Raw genomic sequence first — 18,105 nt, 5'->3', positions numbered from 1 at the left:
CCCACGCTTGAGGTTACACATAAAGGAGTTTGACAGTGCTGCTCTGCCCTGAACCTGCACCCTCAGGCACTGCTCAGCAGCTTGCCCATGTGAAAAAAGCACCCGGTTAAGACAATTTGAAGTAAGGTGCCCTTATTCCAAAACCTTAATGGTCCATGCAGTGTGATAATTGAAAATGGCTGTTCCAAAACAGTGGTGTAAACAAATCCTTGCAAAATTATGGTAAAAAATCCCACTCTGCCAATTTTAAGCTCGTCCGTTGCTTCAGAGTCAGTTGAATCTTCCCTGAATTTGACTGCATTCATCTCAAATGGCGTCAGTCAAAGCACTTTTTTTCCCATGTTCCAACATGGGGCTTCAGTCACTGTGGCGGGTGACAAAGTTTGCTTTAAATCATAGAATCATAGGATGGTTTGTGTTGGAAGGGACCTTAAAGCCTATCCAATTCCAACCCCCCTGCCATGGCCAGGGACACCTCCTACCAGACCAGGCTGCTCAAGGCCCCATCCAACATGGCCTTGAAAACCTCCAGGGATGGGACACCGACAGCTCCCCGGGCAACCTGTGCCAGTGCTCATCACCCTCATCGTGAAGAATTTCTTCCTAATGTCTAATCTAAATCTTCCCCCTTCCAATTTGTAGCCATTCCCCCTCATCCTATCACTCCATGCCCTTGTAAAAAGTCCCTCTCCAGCTTTCCTGTAGCTCCTTCAGGTACTGGAAGGTCGCTATAAGGTCTCCCAGGAGCCTTCTCTTCTCCAGGCTGAACAACCTCAACCCTCTCAGCCTGTCCTCATAGCAGAGGTGCTCCAGTGGTTGTGATATTTTACAGTCATTGGCAGACAAAGCTCCATGCGGTAAAGAGCTTATGGTCTGACCTTTGGACACCCGCTGGTAGGTGTAACACCATCGTAATAGTGTGGAGACAGGAACCCCCATGTGGGGAGGAGTTTAACTGAAAAGCAGAAGAGCCTATATCTGCCAGGAGCAGCTTGCCAAAAGCAGTGTGTGTCCATCCTGCCCATCTCTTTGCAAACAGGAGGGGATCAAGCATAGCTGCCTGGGAATGGAAATACCTGACAAAACCACATCTCTTTTGCCTTTTGGATCTTCGCGTCTGGTTGCTTTCCTACAGCCCTTGACCCCCATGATGGTCACTAATCTAAAAATCATCTTTCTGTTTCTTTGGTTGCTTCAGTGTGGAGGTAAAAAAACCCCATTTTTTTCTTTTCCTTTTGTTTACTCTCACGTTTGTTCATATTAGAGCATTTCCAGCTGCTATCTTTCGCTAATTTCCAGAGATCCCCTCTAGGAATTTGCACGCTGCTGCTATTTCTGTCTTTTAAGCATTTCAAAGCTGAGAGAGAGAATCCTCAAAAAAGGGGGAACATGGGAGAGGGGTTAGATAACCTAAATAAAATGGTTTGGCTTTTTCCCTGGCATGTTCTTCTCAAGCTAATGGCTCCTGGGATACTGTAAGGAGATGGATCTTTCCTCTGTTTTGTTACAGCTGTGCTTAGCCATGTCTTGTATAGAAAACTATATTCATGTGTGTTCTGCTGGATAGAGATGAGGAGAAGGATGATGAATGATGAATGATTTTAGAAAATAAGGCCCAGAAGAGACTGCTCGGGTTATCACTCCCGCAGTGTCTGCAGGATTTTCTGTTGCCTTCTTTCCATAATATTTGTATCTAGCGTACACAGGATCGTCCACTCACAATAAAGGAGAGCATCCCTTAGGACTGTACTGTATCTCAGCTGCTTTTACAGCTAGAAACCCTTTTCTAGTCATGTAACCTAAGCTCTTCTTTACTCTCGGGCAATTGTTGGTGGCTGTGTCATCTGCAGAGGATTTTCCTTAACAGATGTTGCTTCCCAGCAGTACTTTCTGGACATCAGCCGTGCTCCCCCCTCCCTTATTGCCCTCCTTCCCCAATGCTTCCTCAGTGTTCAGCATTCAGCAGCGCTAAGTCTGAGTTGCCTTTTCCGATGCCGAGTCCCGCTGTGCAGAGGTGATGCTGCTGTTGCGATGCAGCGTTAGTGCATGATGACAGGAAAGCAAGCCTGGCTGTGCTCTGGGACAGCTTTAATGCCTTGTTATGAGCATGTTCATAGATGCAGAGCCCCAGGGAATCCCATCAAAAGCATGAATGGAAAAGCTTGCCCATCCCCTGCTTTCTCTCTCTGCTTTTTTTACCCTTTCTATTTTCATGTCTCTGAAAGAAGCCTTCATTTTTAAAGAAGACTCATGTATAAGTTTCCAGTTCCCTTTTTTAACGGCAACAATGGTTTGCAGGGGCCGCCTCTTAAGTTCCTTTATATGTGGCGTTATGTCAGCTGCCAAACAAGTAGATACAGAGACTGTCTAATGTTGAACACAGATCCGGCAAGCAAGCCAAAGAGGTCCTGTACCCCAGGCTCCTTACCAGCCCGTGGCTCACTCTTCGCTTTTTAAATATTTTATTAAACCAAACAGGGAGCCAACTATAGTGCAGTTCCCCATCTGTGCTTATTCATCCTCTCTTGTAACTCCCATCATCATTGTCTACTGAATTGCAGTGACAGATGACTTCAAGCAGCCCTGTCTGTGTAAGGAGGAAGCACAATGAAGGGCAAAATCTCCCATCTCCCCACCTAAGACGCTGTCACGTATAGATACGTAAGATCTGCAGTCTTCTGCAGATAGTTCCCCTATCTAGAATCGAATGCTGCCCATACACAGCAGCAAAAGTTTGGAGTGATTAAGCTGTGTCTTATTTGTCATGGCCCTGGTGCTGTCCCCCCTACAGAATATGCAATTTCCTTCCTTGCTCATGCTTCAGAAACACAGCCCCACCACCAGCACCTGCTTGCGTACAGCACGGTCACTGACACAGAGTCATCACATGGCCACGTGTAGATGCCCAAGCAGAGGTTTGTAACTTGGGAGTTGTGGGAGATGTCCAGCTAGTGTTTGTTTTGGAAAATTGCTTTCTATTCATCAGCTGTAAATAGTCTTACACCACTCCAAGAGCAGTTCACTGCCCACTTCATTTCCCGTCATTCTGCGTGCTGGCGTTGTACAGAGAAGCTCACAAGGGAAAAGGGGAAGCCTCTGAATGCAACAGGCTATCACAAATCACACAGCAATTACCTCAGAGACGTGGCAGATCACACAGGGCATGTGTTCTGAATCACTCACACTCCCCCACTCACAAGGGACGGCGCTGTGTGCTGCAGGCGTGATTCCTGATGTATGGATCACCATGTGATCCTGTCTCTGGGGCGGCAGTCATCTCCTGACTTAAAGTAATGTTAGGTGGCTGCTAACACTTGTTACCCTTACAGGGGGAAGTGTCGACGTACAGCAGAAACCTCCTATCCAGATCGCGCTGCTCAAGGAAGGAATATCCATCCCATGTCAAGTAATCTTCCCTTACATGCCAAAATACACCACATTTTCAATCTTCTATTACTGGGTTAATTCACGAGGCCAGAATACATCCATCTATAGCAGGTCAGAAAATGTAGCCGTCCCTTCTGGAAAAGAGAATCGCACTGCCACCATATCTTACGACTACAGAGTCACACCACTTCATGACACCTCTTCTACTGGCACATACTACTGCACGGTCAAATGGAACAGCATCCAGAAAATGGGAAAGGGAGTGTTTGTCCTTGCTAGAGGTAAGTGAACAACCAGAAAGAAAGGGGAGGCAGATGAAAATCAGCTGGATATGGTTATGAAAAAATGGTCTTTGCTTTTCTTTTCCTCCACCCAAACATGCTAAGAAGTCAGGTGGGAATAATACTTAATGCCATCAGAGTTGGATGTGTTTTACATGGTTGACCTGTGCTGCTGTTCCCAATGCACAGGCCGGGACACAAAGAAGCAGTAATTTATACCTGACCTACTGCAGCCTCCTGGGATCAGCAGGCTTAAAGGCAGGGTCTAACCAGAGAGCCTGGGCGCTAGGTCAGAGGGTGCTTTTAGGTGTCAGTGTTCAGGAGACAGCACGGTTTGGCCTTTAGCAGTGTGACAGGTGGCTCAACACAAGGGTAGTGGTTAGGGTGCTCGCTGTAGTCAGATGTACAGATCACCATTGGGGGCTCACAAACAGGTTAGGGGATCACTGCAATCCCTCTCCCTTTTCCATGTGGGTTGGTTGTCCCATTAATGCACAGACTGAAAAGCAAGGGAGAGCTTCATGTCACGATAAGAGGAATGTTATAGAAAAGTGATAAGAATGTGCATGTTGCTGACTGACTTGCGTTACTGGAAATGAAAAACTTCTTAGAAAGTGTAAATGCAAAGAGCCATGGTGAAAGTGCTTTGCTCCACTGCTCAGAGTGCTTGCAGTAAGCACCCTGCTAGCTTGTGTGGTCTGTGTGCTTTACACCACCCATCTTTCTGTCCCTACCACTGAAGACCTTTGCCAGCCTCTACCTACCACCCTTCTTGACATTCATAGTTATGTCACCTCAGTCTAATCTACATAAGTGCAGCTGCTTATACCCTGTCTCTTTTGCATGATTCTTCAGCTGCACCCTGCGCTCTGTTCAGTCAGACGAGGTTTTGAAGGGCATGTGTGTCTGTGCCACTGTATTCTGCACTGCTTCTGCATATTAGCTCACTCAAGGCTCTTTCCAGGGTTAAAAACGAAGCCGTATTGTAGCTTCCACTCACACTGTGAATCTTTTGCTTTCTTTTTTATAGGTACAGGGTATGTAGAGACCTCTTCTGGGTGGGGAACCCTGATTACCTTTACTGTTCTTCTTGCTGCATTGAGCATGACCGCAACAGCTCTGCTTCTGTGGAAAAGAAAGGCAAGTTATAAGCAAATAAAATGCAATACTTGACACTACCCATTCTAGGAATTCATTTCATTTTCTTTTAACTTGGCTGGATTGAAAGTCCCCATGCTGAAATTTTCCATGCTGGGTGTCTGCCCTAGATTTATTTTCTTTTTTTAAGTTCAGTCTTTCTGAGAAAAAAGATTAGAGGAAAGACAAAACAAGTCATTGATTTGCCCATTAAAAAATTTTTGATAATAATTTTGACTTCGGCATGCTCTGCTGTGGAGCGAGGATCTGACATAGGGCAAGAAGTCACACTAGCAGCATGCTGGCCCTGAGAATATTCAAGGAGACGTAGCCTAGTGATGGGTCTTTGGGAAACTGCAGTTTGTGCGTGCTCAGTCATGACTCTTGTCAATTTGGCAGCTCAGTTGTCTGGAATCTGGAGGGAGAAAGCACTGGAGCTTGGCGGAGGATGTTGAGATTGGACTGAGAGGGCCCCTCGGGTGAGCAGACCAGTGGCTCAGGTTGGGACCAGCTCGGTAAGGAAATAGAAGCTGGGAGACAGCAGCTGAGGGCAAAGGGGAAGCCAGGAGTAGGAAAGAAAGGGTGTAGAGAGCAGGAGAAGAAAAGCCAAAAGTAGGGCCAAAAGATCTGAATGAGACAGGGATTCTGCAGAAAAAAATCCAGAGTTGTGATACTGGAATCCCTGTTGTTTGGGAAAAACCTACTGCTCCTATTACTGCCACTCTCAGGCATTCATAACAGCATCCTCTGCATTCTTCCAGAGATCTCACAGCTGGCTTTAAAAAAACCTGTTGTCTTTTTAGAATGTAATTTGGGGATTGTTTTATGCTAGGTAGAGCATCCCCTGTACTTACTTTTCAACCTGCTCTCTGCCACCATGACCGCAGCCTCTCCGCACGCATTGCTGTGTGGATGCTGTGTGCTACTGGTACAGTCCTGTGACTCCAAGGAGCATCAGGCTTCAGCACACGCAGTCAGAGATCATGAGCCTGAGAAGAGAATGGCAGCAGTTGGCAGACCTGCTAATCTCGTGAGACTTGCCTCGCAGGCAGTCTGATGGAGGGGGGAAGGAGTGTAAGCGGCACAGTGACTGGGCTGGAGACAACCCCCATCTCTGCTTGCCTAGACAGTGTCTCCATGGGGATGAGGAGGGAGGCATTGTCACGACTTGCTGATTGGCACCTCTAGGTTTTGAGGTGCGCCAGGAAGTCTCGGACCTACAGGCTCTCCTTGGGACCTGAAGAGATTGTGCAGTTATTACATTTGCCCTCCTGCAGAACACAGCCCATATTTCTCACCACAGCTTGCTCAGACCTGCTGGTTTAAAAATGTTTATCTTTAAGAGAAGCTATTTAGCATCCTCCTTAGTTACTAATGGACTGGAAAGCAGTTCATCGTTTTCATGTGATGTGAATATAATCATCCCACTTCTTTCTGAATTAGAACAGAGATCTTAGCAAAGCCTTCTGCCTTTTCTGTCTCTTCTCTTGCTTGCTGAGCAGGACTCACCCTTATCTGTGTGTGAGTGGGGCACGTTCAAGAACTCATCAGATGCAAGAAATATTTCAGAGGAAGAGACCTTCTTCCTTCAACTCCATGCTGGACTTACACATTAGTGTACCACTGACTGTATGTAATCATTAATGGTCATCTGGTGCTCTTGTCTAGACTCTACCTATTAGCAAAAGCTTCCCAGAAAAGTCCTGACAAAAGTCACTGTGTTTTTCCTCTCTGAAATTTCCCCACACACTTTGAACAGGGCCCTGTTTTACTCCCTGTCCTCCAGCTCTGCTGTGTGCTATTAAATGCTGTCCAGCTAAGTTTCAGTGGTGCAAGTGATTTCTGTGTATGCCTGGAGCCCAATTCTTCTTTCCACTGCTCCACTGTAAGCCATCAGATTCCTCCATATTACCCTGTGGTGTGGCCTGCGTTGTGCAGAGCGTGCCAGCACTTTGCTGTGGGAGCACTCAGGGGGGTGAGAGCATCTGGCTTTGACACAACATTGGTGTTCATTTTCAGGGAGATGATGTTTCCTCCAAATGTGTCATTTGGTGTCTTGTCCTCAGCAGGTGCTGTGCCCTACAAGGAACCAGCTAAATATCCTGAGACAGAAGGTGGAAGTGCAGCCCCCTTCAGCCAACCCACCACCATCACCACCTCCTGTCTATGATGTGAGTACCAGAATCACCCTCCATCTCTTCTGTCTGCATCATGGTACAACCCTTCCTTTCCCTGCCCTGCCAAGGTGTAGACAACACCAGTCTCACTATGTGAAACATAAGCAATACCTGTGTATCAGCCTGGTATGGGTGACCTTGCTCCTGTGCTCTGCGCTCCTTAGCTCCTCCCTGGACTGTGCACGTTGTGTGTCTCCATCCTGGTCCCGCTCTCACTTCCCCAGTGCCAAAGCCTTGCACCATGCCCTGCTGCACCTCTGCCAGCGGTGTGGCAGCACAGAGTAGAGAGTAAGTGGGGCCAGTGAGGGTTCTTGATGGTAGAGGTAGCAGGGTCTCCAGAAGTCAGGAAAGAAGAGGGGATCTCAGCCCTACTTTGTACTGTAAAACGTGTCAAGGAGATATCCACCTCAGCTGGAGAATGATGGCTTGGGAAAGGAGACGAGAGAAGTGCACAACAATCTCAGCTGTTTAGAGCTCCTGCTGTGACACCTTCACTGCTGTCAGTGTCACGGACCACCGCAGTCCTGAGCAGACTGACTTGCTCTCGGGGGAAAATGGGCAGGAAGAAAGTGAAGGGAATCTCTTTTTCAGAACATTTCTCTTTTCATTGCACAGGATGTCCTTTTTCCATTTCCCAAACTGGGGAACACCTACTGCTCCCACTCACTGAGCCCAGTAATGGCAGCATCATAGGTGATAGGATTGGAGTGGCTCTCCTGAAACGTCAGGCCCAGACCCCAGCTACTTCGAGTGACTATGACCTCTAATCCCATTTACAACCCATCCAGATCCATTTAAAATTGATTCCTTTTCTCCTTTTACTCCCATGGAAGGGCTGTTCCGCTCAGAAAGGAAGGGTTTGTTTTTTCTACCCTATGATCTGTGGGAAAGACAAGGAGGAATAAAATGAAAGTGAGTAGAGAAGGATGTTGCCTGAATGTTAGGAAACCTTTCTGACGGCAAGGCCTGTAAGGGCTGGAAAAGTGTCTCTGAGGAAAACCTGTAAGCTCTGCTGCATTAATCATTTAAACTAAACAAAATGAAACTCTGGAGAATGTACAACAGAGAGGAGCAAAGCTCTACCAAGGCGGCAGGAGACATATTAGAGCCCAGATACTAAAAAGAGGATTGGCCTGCTCCCTTCTCATTCTTACTTCACAGATGGGATGGCACCATTTTGTGGCACTCTCATTTTTGGAGCTGAAGTTCAAAACAAAGCAGTATATATTGTGTGTGATACGTTTATTCTGGGCAAAAAAACATTGCTTTGGGTAAAGGAGGTTGCAGGTTATAAACCTTTTCAATTGTATCAAGTAATTTCTTTTTAATTCAGGCTTATAAAAACCCAAACGGGTGGTTTCCTGCTGAAGTGGATGATTTCTGCAAGGAGACCAAAAAAAAAAAAAAAAAATCAAATCCATTTCTCGCTCAGTCAGCCTCGTCATGCATCCTTAGCTCCATCTTAATTACATGTTTCATCATGTTGTTCTGTTCAGGAGGCCCCACTAAGGCTAATACAGCAAGCCAGAAGAGCCAGCCTTAGGCACAGGCAGTCCCTGGAGCTGGCTGAGCCCCTGTGCTTGCAGGAGCCCTATGGACCTGGCTAAGGCATCCTTCCCCTGAAGGCTTTTCACCACACGCCAGCTGCACGGGGCTCTTGGCCAGCCCCTTGTGCAGGGCAGGTGGCTCTTTGGCAGAGCCGCAAGCAACCTCTGACCATCTCCTGTGTGCCGAGGGTACCAGCCTGCCCACTGGAGGGTACTTTATTGTGGAGCAGCTGCTGCAGGGTGACTCATTCAGGCATGAAGCAGCAACTCCCAACGCAGAGCAGACACCGCACGTGGGGAAAGCAGGGCTGCGAGGCAAGGAGGGAGGAGCACGGGGCTGAAAGCGGTTGAGGAGAAGTAAATGGAAGAGAGAGGGTGAGAGCCCTGGGATCGAGACCCTGCGTTGGATGGGCCCTCAGGACAGGGCAGGAGAGTAGAAAGTCAGCAAATGTTATTTCCTTTGAAAGATGACTCTGCTGCCCTGTTGTTCAATTTTTTTGGAACTCTGCATGGTGTAAACCCAGTCCTGAAAACTGTATTTGAAATTAAGTGGGTTGTGAAAACCTCTTGGTGTTAAATTGGATGTTGAACATTTAGTGCTTAATTTGTGGGGAGGGCAGAAATCTGTGGTCAGCACTGGGGTAAGCCAAAGCAAGGAAAAGGGAAGGACAAGAGAGGAGTAACTCCAAGTGATGAGATAAAGAAGGAGGTCAGCATGTACCAGATGTGCTATCTGTGGTGGAAAGCACAGAGTTCAGGGAACCACAGTGTCCTTGCAGGCCTGGAGCTGGGAGCGGGAGCAATAGGAGGCAGTACTGAACATTGAAGTAAGGGCTTGGAACTGGCTGGCACAGCTCATTAAATGCTCTGTGTTATCCTACACAGCAGCGAGACTCACCTCTGGTGTGAGAAGGGTCCTAGCAGACCTAGGCTTCTGCAAAGCCATCCTGCTGAATATCCCAAGGAGCAAATGCCTTCCCCACTAGCACTTGCTTCCCCAATGGCTCTCCCAGGTGCCACCATTTACCTTGTGATCCCTGAGGACAGCAGCAAGCAGCAAAAGGCCCCTGTATTAAGGGGGCAGCTGGGCACCCACTTTGTTCCCACCACACTGCCAGGTGTTCCTAGACCTCATTGTCCTCCTGCAGCTGTAGAGCAGCTCTGCTGCACTGCACTGCCCAGACCCAAACCTGTATTTTCCTCTGTCTTCCAGCTTAGCTGCCTAGTTAATGAGCAGCTTGGAAATAACAATCCAAGGGACTCGCTTCATCTGCTTTACATTTCAAACAAGCTTTTTTGAGCACGAAACCAGAACTCCTGCAGTGCAGGCGGGTTCCAGAGCACAGGAGCTTTTCCTGGTGTGAGGGAGACAAGGAGGCTGCTCAGGGATGGGAAGGCATCTGCCAGAGGGGAGGGGAGAGAAGCATGTGTGCCTCCACTGTGACAGTAGCAGGTGGTCAGTGACCAAGTAAAAGTAATTAATTTGCAAATGGTGGTTGGAGACACCAGCTTTCCAACTGTCCAGCAAAGGGCAAACCTTGTCAACAACCCCATGGGAAGAGGGCTTATGGAGGTAGGGAATCTTTTTTAGACATTTAACACCAGAAAGATCCTTCTTTATTGCTAGTGGCTTCAGACTGGAGCAGTAAACGAGGTTGCTTGTCCCACCAAGGGGACACGGAGCCAGGCTGTTGGGAATGCAGCATGTGAGAAGAAGTCCTCACTGTGAGCATCACAAAGAGAATGGAAAATAAGGATGGGGAAATGGGATTTTCTGTGTATGCATGTGCACATATGAATAGTTGGGAATGTGTCTGTGTAGGCAAGTGGGTTGTTGGGACTAGGAAGCAGACAGGTGAAATAGTTTGACTGTTCCCAGAGGAGAAATGGGAAAGGGAGAGCTGTGTGGTGTTCCATTTACTGCGTCCCCCTCCTGTCTGAGTGGCTGTTTGTTCAAAGCTCTGCTCCCAAATACTGTTCCTCTATCATCTGGTCCTGTTCAATGCACTGTCCTACAGCCATGATACCAAAAGGTGCTGAGCATTTGCAACTCCAGATGAAATTATGGGGGTTCAGGTGATTGGCATCCCCAGAACCAAGCTTCCATGTTTTGCTCATCTTCCCTGACGTGTTGCAGGGCATCTGGCTCCCTTTGCAGTCTTTCCACTAATACCATCTGCCCCTCTTGCGTCCGGAGCTCCTCCCATCTTCCTGTTGCCAGAGAAACAGACACCTTGGCAACCTGCTGTCATCCTTGAAACACACATGGAAAAGTCCTCCTGATTGTTATGTTTGATCCTTCAGGCAGATCTGGAACATCACTCAAACTGACATGCATCTCCTGTGACACAATTACCTGGGGGACCAGCGGGTGCATACACATGTAGGGTTTCTCTGCGTAGCTGTGTGGGACCACAGACATGTTTGAAGGCCTGGGAGTGTATTGATTTTTTTTATTTTTCTTTGCTCACTCTAAGATGAAAAGAGAGTTCTGGCTTGGAAAAAAAACCCAGACAATAAATAGAAATCATGCCTGATTTAGGGCTTCCAATTTTTGACACTCTCAGAGCTTCAGGACCTTCAGCCTCACTCCTCTTCTCACCTTTGTGTGCACAGAATAAATACAAGCAAGAGCTTGTGGGTGTCAGGCACCTAAACAGTCCCGGGAATGCAGAGCACTGCCTGATATTTGTGGTCCCCATGTTGCACAATACCCTTTCATGTGGCAGAGGGGTCTTTATTCTGAGTTCTAAGACAATTTGGAGGGAAGGAAGGCAGGGTTATTGGCGTTCTTTGCCACTGACTTGCAGAGGGTAAAAGCCTGTCTCTGGGAGCCTGCAAAAGGAAGATGATAAAACAGTAAAGATTCCAGGTGAAAAGGTTTTTCTTCTTGCCTGAGTTCAGGTCAGAAATCTTAAAAACATCAGGCATAAGATGAGGAAAAAAAAACAGTGGTCAAGTAGTTGTCTTAAACCTAATTTGAATCCTTTTCTTTGCCCCATGCAGAGTCTGGATGCGCAGCAAGTTGATGTCTATTCTATCCTCGATAACAACACAAACATCCCGTCAGTGGGAAGGAGTCCTCCAGGGAAGGTAAGGACTGGGGCTCTGTTCTTGGAGAGTTCCCTTGTGCACTGAGCATGTGGGGAAAGAAAACCCACCGACTGCGATGGCCCTAGCAGTCAGAAGCGTGTCTGCTCTTTCCCCATTTCCAGTCCCACCAAAAGGAGAAAACAGGACGTGGCATCCACTCACCAGCTGGGCTGCACGTGTAGCCTGACTTCCCTCTTCCGGCAGAACCCTCACTCCTGCAGCTCTACCAGTTCTGACAGTCCTGGTTTCATGTGGATTATTTGACTTACGACATATGATGAAAGGCATTGAACAGTTAGACATCACTGCTCCCTCTGAGCACGATGGACGTTCGTGGAGAGCTGGCCAGGTGCAAGCTCCACTGTTGCCTTTTCCAGGTTACTTGGGCAGCTGAGAAGTCTTCAGCATAGAGGAATCTGAGATCCAGGGGCAGACCCTGGACACAGCTTCGCTCTCACTGGCATTAAGCGCCCAAGAGCCATTTCATGGTAGCAGAAGGTCAGGTGGTCTGAACCAAGGCTGGGCTGATACAGTCTCTGTCAGCTCTGGGGCTCAGGAAAAGGTAGCATGGGTACCTTTCAGGCTCAGATCTTCTTGCTGGGCTGGCAGTTACGAGCTAGAAACAAGGAAGTGAATTGTGGTGAAAGGAGCTGGAACTTGAAATATATAGATGTAGATCACTTTGGAGGGACCACATCAAGCAGACCAGAGGCCTGTATACGCCTCTACCCCGCCTTTGGAAGGCATCAGCTGTTTCACAGGCATCAGCTGTTTCACAGTGTGCCTGATGCAAGGCACTAGGCACCCCGGGGAACACTTCCTTCCTGTCCTCAGAATTCCATCATTCTTTTCCCCTCCAGAACTCTTATCTTCTTAAAAAATATATTCACTCTTCTAACATCAGAAAATGCTCCTGAAAATGTCTCCTGCTTCCTCCCACTGATGTCCTGTTGGGGAGTGTTCCCCAGGTTGCCTATGCAGCATGGAGCATGGCACCAGCTTCAGCTGGCACCATCTCTCTGTTTCATGAAGGATAGTATTTTCTAGAGCCTGAGGCATTTTTACAACTCCCATATTTTAGAAAAAGGTGGTCTATAATCCTCTGTGTCTGAGCTACTTGCTGTACAATCTGGTCACAAAGCCACTTGTATCTTGCAGTTACTGCTGTGGCACCACAGTGGCTGGAGGTAGCAAAAACAGGTATCCGGTTATTGAAGGAAAGGATAGGTGCAAACCGGTGAAGGGGTTGGAGAAGAAGTCCTAGGAGGAGCGGCTGAGGGAACCGGGGTTCTTTAGCCTGGAGAAGAGGCAGCTGAGGGGAGACCTTATTGCTCTCTATAACTACCTAAAAGGAGATTGCAGAGAGGTGGAGGTTGGTAGCTTCTCCCAAATGACAGGTGATAGGACAAGAGGGAATGGCCTTAAGCTGTGTCAGGGGAAGTTTAGATTGGACATTAGGGAAAATTTCTTCACAGAAAGGGTTATCAGGCACCGCCACGGGCTGCCCAGGGAGGTGGTAGAGTCCCCATCCCTGGAGGTGTTTAAAAGGCAGGTAGATGAGGTGCTTGGGGACATGATTCAGTAGTAGACAGGTACGGTTGGAGATGATGATCTCAAAGGTCTTTTCCAACCTAACGGTTCTATGATATAGTCTGTCTTATACACCAGTCCGTCATATGCACTGGAAAAGACAGAATCCCTGGTTTTCTGTTCTTGCTGCACTCTGAGCTAGTTGGATAGGGAGAACAGTAGATCCTGATCCCTCTTCCCTGTCCTATTTATTCTTCTGTACACCTTTATCAGCTGCCCCCTTCTAAATGATTCAGTCTGGAAGATGAGATGCAGTGATGCGGGGTTTCTCCCTACTGTGGAGCCGTCTAGGCAGCGCTGAATCCCTTGTGTGTGACCCACGCCACCTGATCACTGCTGTGGTGGGCAGTGGGTCTGTAAAACAGAGCAGGAGCAAAGCACAAAGGAGCAAAGGAGGGTCTGTGTGTGAGTGGCTCTGGCGCTGGTAGCCTCAGTCAGGGTAGTGTAAAGGTCAAAGCAGAGATGGGAGAAACAAAGGAGAGGAAAGCAAAGAAAGGGGATAGGATGAGCTCTCACATCAAGACCAGACACCACCGACTGTCCTCAGTTTTGTGCCGGTCAGAAAGAAGGGAAATATGAGTGGCAGGGCTACACAATCTCTGCACAGGAGAATCTGACTGATCTTTCCACCACTGTTGCAAGCACCTTGATTGCGAGTTCTGGGGAGGACTTTTTACAAAGTGATTGGGTGAGGGGCAATGGGTATAAACTGTAGAGGGGCAGATTTAGACTAGACATAAGGAAGTATTTCTTCATGCTGAAGATGGAGCGGCACTGGCACAGGTTGCCCAGAGAAGCTGTGGATGCCCCATCCCTGGAGTTGTTCAAGGCCAGGCTGGATGCAGACTTTGAGCAGCCTGATCCAGTGGGAAGTGTCCCTGCCCATGGCAGGGGGGTTGGAACTGGATGATCTTTAAGGTCCCTTCCAACCCAAACTATTCTAGGATTCTAGGATTCCCTTCCTTCTCAGTCATCCTGGGCTGTGATGGCCCGAGACACTCATCCTCCAGCTGGCTGCAGTACAATGTAACAGGGTGTTTTCCCTAAGAGTAGGAGCTGGGATTGTTGACTTTACTTCAGAGGGTCCAGGCCAGCCTTTGCTGGGGGATATTGGTCATAAAGAGGGATCTGTAAAGAAAAGCAGGGCAGCAAGCTCCTGAAACGAGAGCATTTGCAGGCTGTCATGCTGGACTATCATCCGGCTTGGATAGCCAGGGGTTAATCCCCGGTGCTTTGGTGGTTCCTGTGCTCAGCACTTTTGTAAAATGCTTCCCTTTGGTGGTGGCAACAGAGAAAATGCTAGTGTAGGTAGGCCTTCATTCACCCAGTGGCATTTCAGCTTCTTGCCGTGTAACCTCGCTTACAGCGGGCCTGTGCCACACAGCGCTTAAAATATCAGTCTGTCAGCACCTTGTCTGCACAAGGAACAGTTGTGAGGAATAGACTCAACTGTTGAAGAAACAGGATTGAAGAGGTCAGGGAATTCCTCCCTCACAGAATCCAAAGTGATTTATTTTTCACCAAGTCAAATTTTCCCTCCCCCCATCCTTCCTCTGACAGCTTTTTGGGGGAAGAGTGGCAAGCAAAGAAGCTGTCTTTATCCTTTGGGCTGGATTAGTCACATTCATCTCTGGTGGAGAAACATTTCTCACTCCACTGGCTTCCGTTTCGGTGGATCACTTATAACCGTTTCTAACAGAATAAGCGTCAGTGTCTGCTTATTAAGAATTAATTCATCTTCTTTGGAATAATTTTCCTCCATTTCTTTTTTCTCCTTTTCATCATTCTACAGACACCTAAGAAGCAAGCAACTCTAGAAGAATCCTCTGATACACTGTACGAGAACATCTAACAGGGAAAATCTGACCCTATGTGACCAAACATCTTCCTGTATGGCTCTCTTACATCCCCAGTTCTCTGCAGAGACCCACAGTGACTTCAGGCCACAGCCACGAGGGGCTTGTGAACCCCTGCCTCCATCTGAAATGCCCTTCATTAACAAGAGAAAGCATCTGTCCAAATCCCACCCGGGCTCAGTCTGCATCGATGCAGCAAAGCTATTTTGCAGCAAAGCAGTTTTTGTCAAGTACTCACATGTATCTTAGAAATGGTGCAGATGTGATCTGCGCGGGTTTCTCTGAGCTGGCCTGCTGAAATACTTAAATCTTGATCCTCTGTAAATGATAGGAAAATCCAGAGACCTCACTGCTTGCTGGTTTGATCTTCCAATCCTGACCTGCAGCAGTCCATCTGATCCTATGCCTACAGCTTTCCTGACATGGCCATCAGGCCTTCATGCATAGTTTAACCGAGATCCAAGCATCCACCTGCCCATTTTTCCTTTCTCAGGAACCCCACAGTGAAACATGCTTTCTCATAATCTGCTAATCCCATCAACTAGTCACAGATGCCTGCTGTGACCATACTCAGCCGACTCAAATCAGTGCCTCCAAGAAAAAGATTTCCCTTCAGCAATATCAGCAGTATATGGTGGGGACCGGATGCATGAACAGAGATAAAGATGGAGAAGAGGAAAACAAAATATCTCTGCCTGGCACCATGTCTCAGTGGCAGTGCCCCTTCCTAAACATGGAAGCGGAACGAGGACGTGGGAACTGGGGGCTTTCTGGGGCTGCGTATGCCAAGCCAGTCAGGTGCCAGAGAAGTTTAAGCCAAGCTTCCTAATTTCCTGTTCTTCTTGGCAGTGAGCATTGTTACCGCTTGGGATTTTGAGCGTGTGTGGGAACAAGCATGCTGCCTCTGCCCCAACAAAACCAATAGGTTTGCCTTTGTTTCAGCTGGCCTGTGTTTCCCAACAAGGGCATAAGGCTCCTTTCCACCACCCCACACGTTATTTCGCCAGATAGATCAGTTCTGAAACTTAGAATGACTGGAGGGAGGCCCTAGAGGTGAATTCTCCATCCAAGCACTTCTCTTTCCTGTCAGCTGGAACTTGCCTACCATTTGCGCTGATGCATATTCTACTTTTGACAGGGAAGGAGGTTATGTTAAATATCCATAAAACATGATCAAACCAGTGGATCAAAAAAACGGGGTTTTTTTATCTCAGATTAAAAAAACAACAACAAAATAACAACCAAACAAAACCAACCCAAAATAAGAATATGCAGCATAACTTGAGAGGAATCATAGAAGCCTCTGAAAAGAAGAAGATCAAATTAAAACTGAGCTGCAGGGTCATAGGACCCTCTCTAGTTGAAGATAATGTTGCTATGCATCAGAGATAGAGGCTATGGAAAATGTCTCCAGGGCCTCCAGCCTTCCTATACTATGTTTAAAGAGATAATCCGCTTATTGCTTTGCTCTTTTTATTAGAAGAGATTTCAAACATGCAATTTGGACTTTCTTTAACCACAGGAAAATGCTTTTTCTCTTCCCAGTGTTGAGGAATTCATTTCAAAAGTGCCATGAATAGACAGTGTGGCTTATTAGACTCATTTTCCATTTGTGAAGCAATTGCAACAATTATAAACAAACATTTTTGAAGAATAAAATTTTAGTGTTCACTAGGATGTCCAGAAAACATTTATGTCCAAGGGAGAATTTACAGAGGCTTATGCAGGTCTAACAATGCCTTTCCTTAACAAATTTGAAGTAATGATGAGATGAATTATAAATATGTTGCAGTATGGCAATAAAATATTCAGCAGAAGCTGGTGGATTAGATGAAAAGTGAGAACTTGCAAAACAATGCCTCTTAGTTTCCGTGTTTTGCTTTTTAAATGTTACAAAAGCTAAAAATACTAAGTGCTACTGGAAATTTCCTGGCAAGGATCTCACTTTGCAGTGAATTGATTTGTCTTGTCTTTCTGTTACCTTTTTAAGTAGTATGTTTCTTACATTTATGCATAAACAATTCTATATATTATGTAGCTGGTGCTGTTTAAAATGAAACATGAGAGGAAGAACGGCATTTGGAATAGAAACGGCTATTCTAGAACAGTCAGTGCTGAAGTGCTGGAAGCATCGCACCAGGTTCTGATCAATTAAGTGAAAGTGTATACATTTCTAAGGAACATGGGCAGGCCTGGGGATTTGGGCTGTGCTCCAAAGCTTGCCAGAGTCAGGGGAGCTGCTGTGTTGATGTCAATGGATCTGGGGGTTTGGGTTGGCCCTGTGAGGGTAAAAGACTGCTGCATGAGAAAAAGGAAGTGTGGAGCCTATGTAGCTACGAACTAATATCACTTCTTTCTCATTGTGCACCATGGGCAGCTGCAGTCGCATCAGAGTGTGTGAGAGAGAAAGGTATAAAGCAGAACACTATGAGAGCAAGGGTGTTTTTAAACTGTATGGAGTTTTCTGAGGAGGTATGAGGAAATGCCATCAGTCACAAGTAGCAGAGACTAGGAAATATAAGTGATATAATACTGCTGCAGCTACTCGGGAGCCGAGATTTGTTCAGGAAAAAGGCAATCATGTGGTCTTTTTGTCCTACCTGGCTGCATAGCCTGTGAGAATGGATGTAGAAAAGGAGTTGCATCAGCAAGAGGAAAGGAATTCAATTTTATGTGTTGAGCAATTGGAAAAAAAATAAGGGAAATTAAAGATCAGATCCCCCAGCTCCACAAAGCCGAGAGGTGATGACTGGCTTGTGTTTACTCTACGTGCTTTGCTTTAACCTGAATGTTGAGAATGGATTCCTCTTTAAAACTATGTCCCTAAGGACACAGCTCAACTTGCTTCTCCCGGCACGGTGCTCTCAGGTTACGGTGGTATAATCCTTGATTCCAGGGGCTGAATTATCCCTTTGTATTGACAGGATTTCAAGGAAGTGGAGACCCCTTGTCAAAGTAAGCAAATGGTGAGAGGCTAAAACGCGGTGCCTGCCTTTTTCTAAAGGAGGTGCCACGTTACCAGTGGGATCCTTTGCTC

At 47.0% G+C, this 18,105-nt stretch overlaps 1 protein-coding gene across 3 annotated transcripts; it reads left to right on the top strand.

Moving 5' to 3' along the window:
• The first annotated feature begins 986 nt into the window (after positions 1–986).
• NFAM1 (NFAT activating protein with ITAM motif 1) lies at positions 987–15,285 on the top strand. 3 transcript variants are annotated; one of them, XM_009556605.2, is made up of 6 exons: positions 987–1,205; positions 3,330–3,668; positions 4,699–4,808; positions 6,875–6,976; positions 11,536–11,622; positions 15,005–15,285. In XM_009556605.2, exons 1-6 carry the CDS (start codon positions 1,067–1,069, stop codon positions 15,062–15,064), a joined length of 837 nt encoding a protein of 278 aa, XP_009554900.2. In that variant the 5' UTR covers positions 987–1,066; the 3' UTR covers positions 15,065–15,285. The 3 variants fall into 3 exon arrangements, with proteins under 3 accessions (XP_009554900.2, XP_053912746.1, XP_053912747.1); XM_054056771.1 differs by having other exon boundaries at positions 6,872–6,976; XM_054056772.1 differs by lacking the exons at positions 11,536–11,622; positions 15,005–15,285 and adding an exon at positions 5,205–5,320.
• Positions 15,286–18,105: the final 2,820 nt, after the last annotated feature.

Source organism: Cuculus canorus, chromosome 1 (genome assembly GCF_017976375.1).
Source record: "Cuculus canorus isolate bCucCan1 chromosome 1, bCucCan1.pri, whole genome shotgun sequence".
NCBI classification, from domain to species: Eukaryota; Metazoa; Chordata; class Aves; order Cuculiformes; family Cuculidae; genus Cuculus; species Cuculus canorus.
The sequence above is the reverse complement of the archived record's forward strand: the minus strand, read 5'-3'. Positions and strand labels throughout refer to the sequence as shown.

Coding starts and splice junctions, on each gene's coding strand:
- NFAM1 (XM_054056771.1), top strand. CDS start 1,067: ATGGAAATACCTGACAAAACCACATCTCTTTTGCCTTTTGGATCTTCG. Junction 1,206..3,329: donor TTGGTTGCTTCAGTGTGGAG/GTAAAAAAACCC, acceptor TTACCCTTACAG/GGGGAAGTGTCGACGTACAG. Junction 6,977..11,535: donor CACCACCTCCTGTCTATGAT/GTGAGTACCAGA, acceptor TGCCCCATGCAG/AGTCTGGATGCGCAGCAAGT.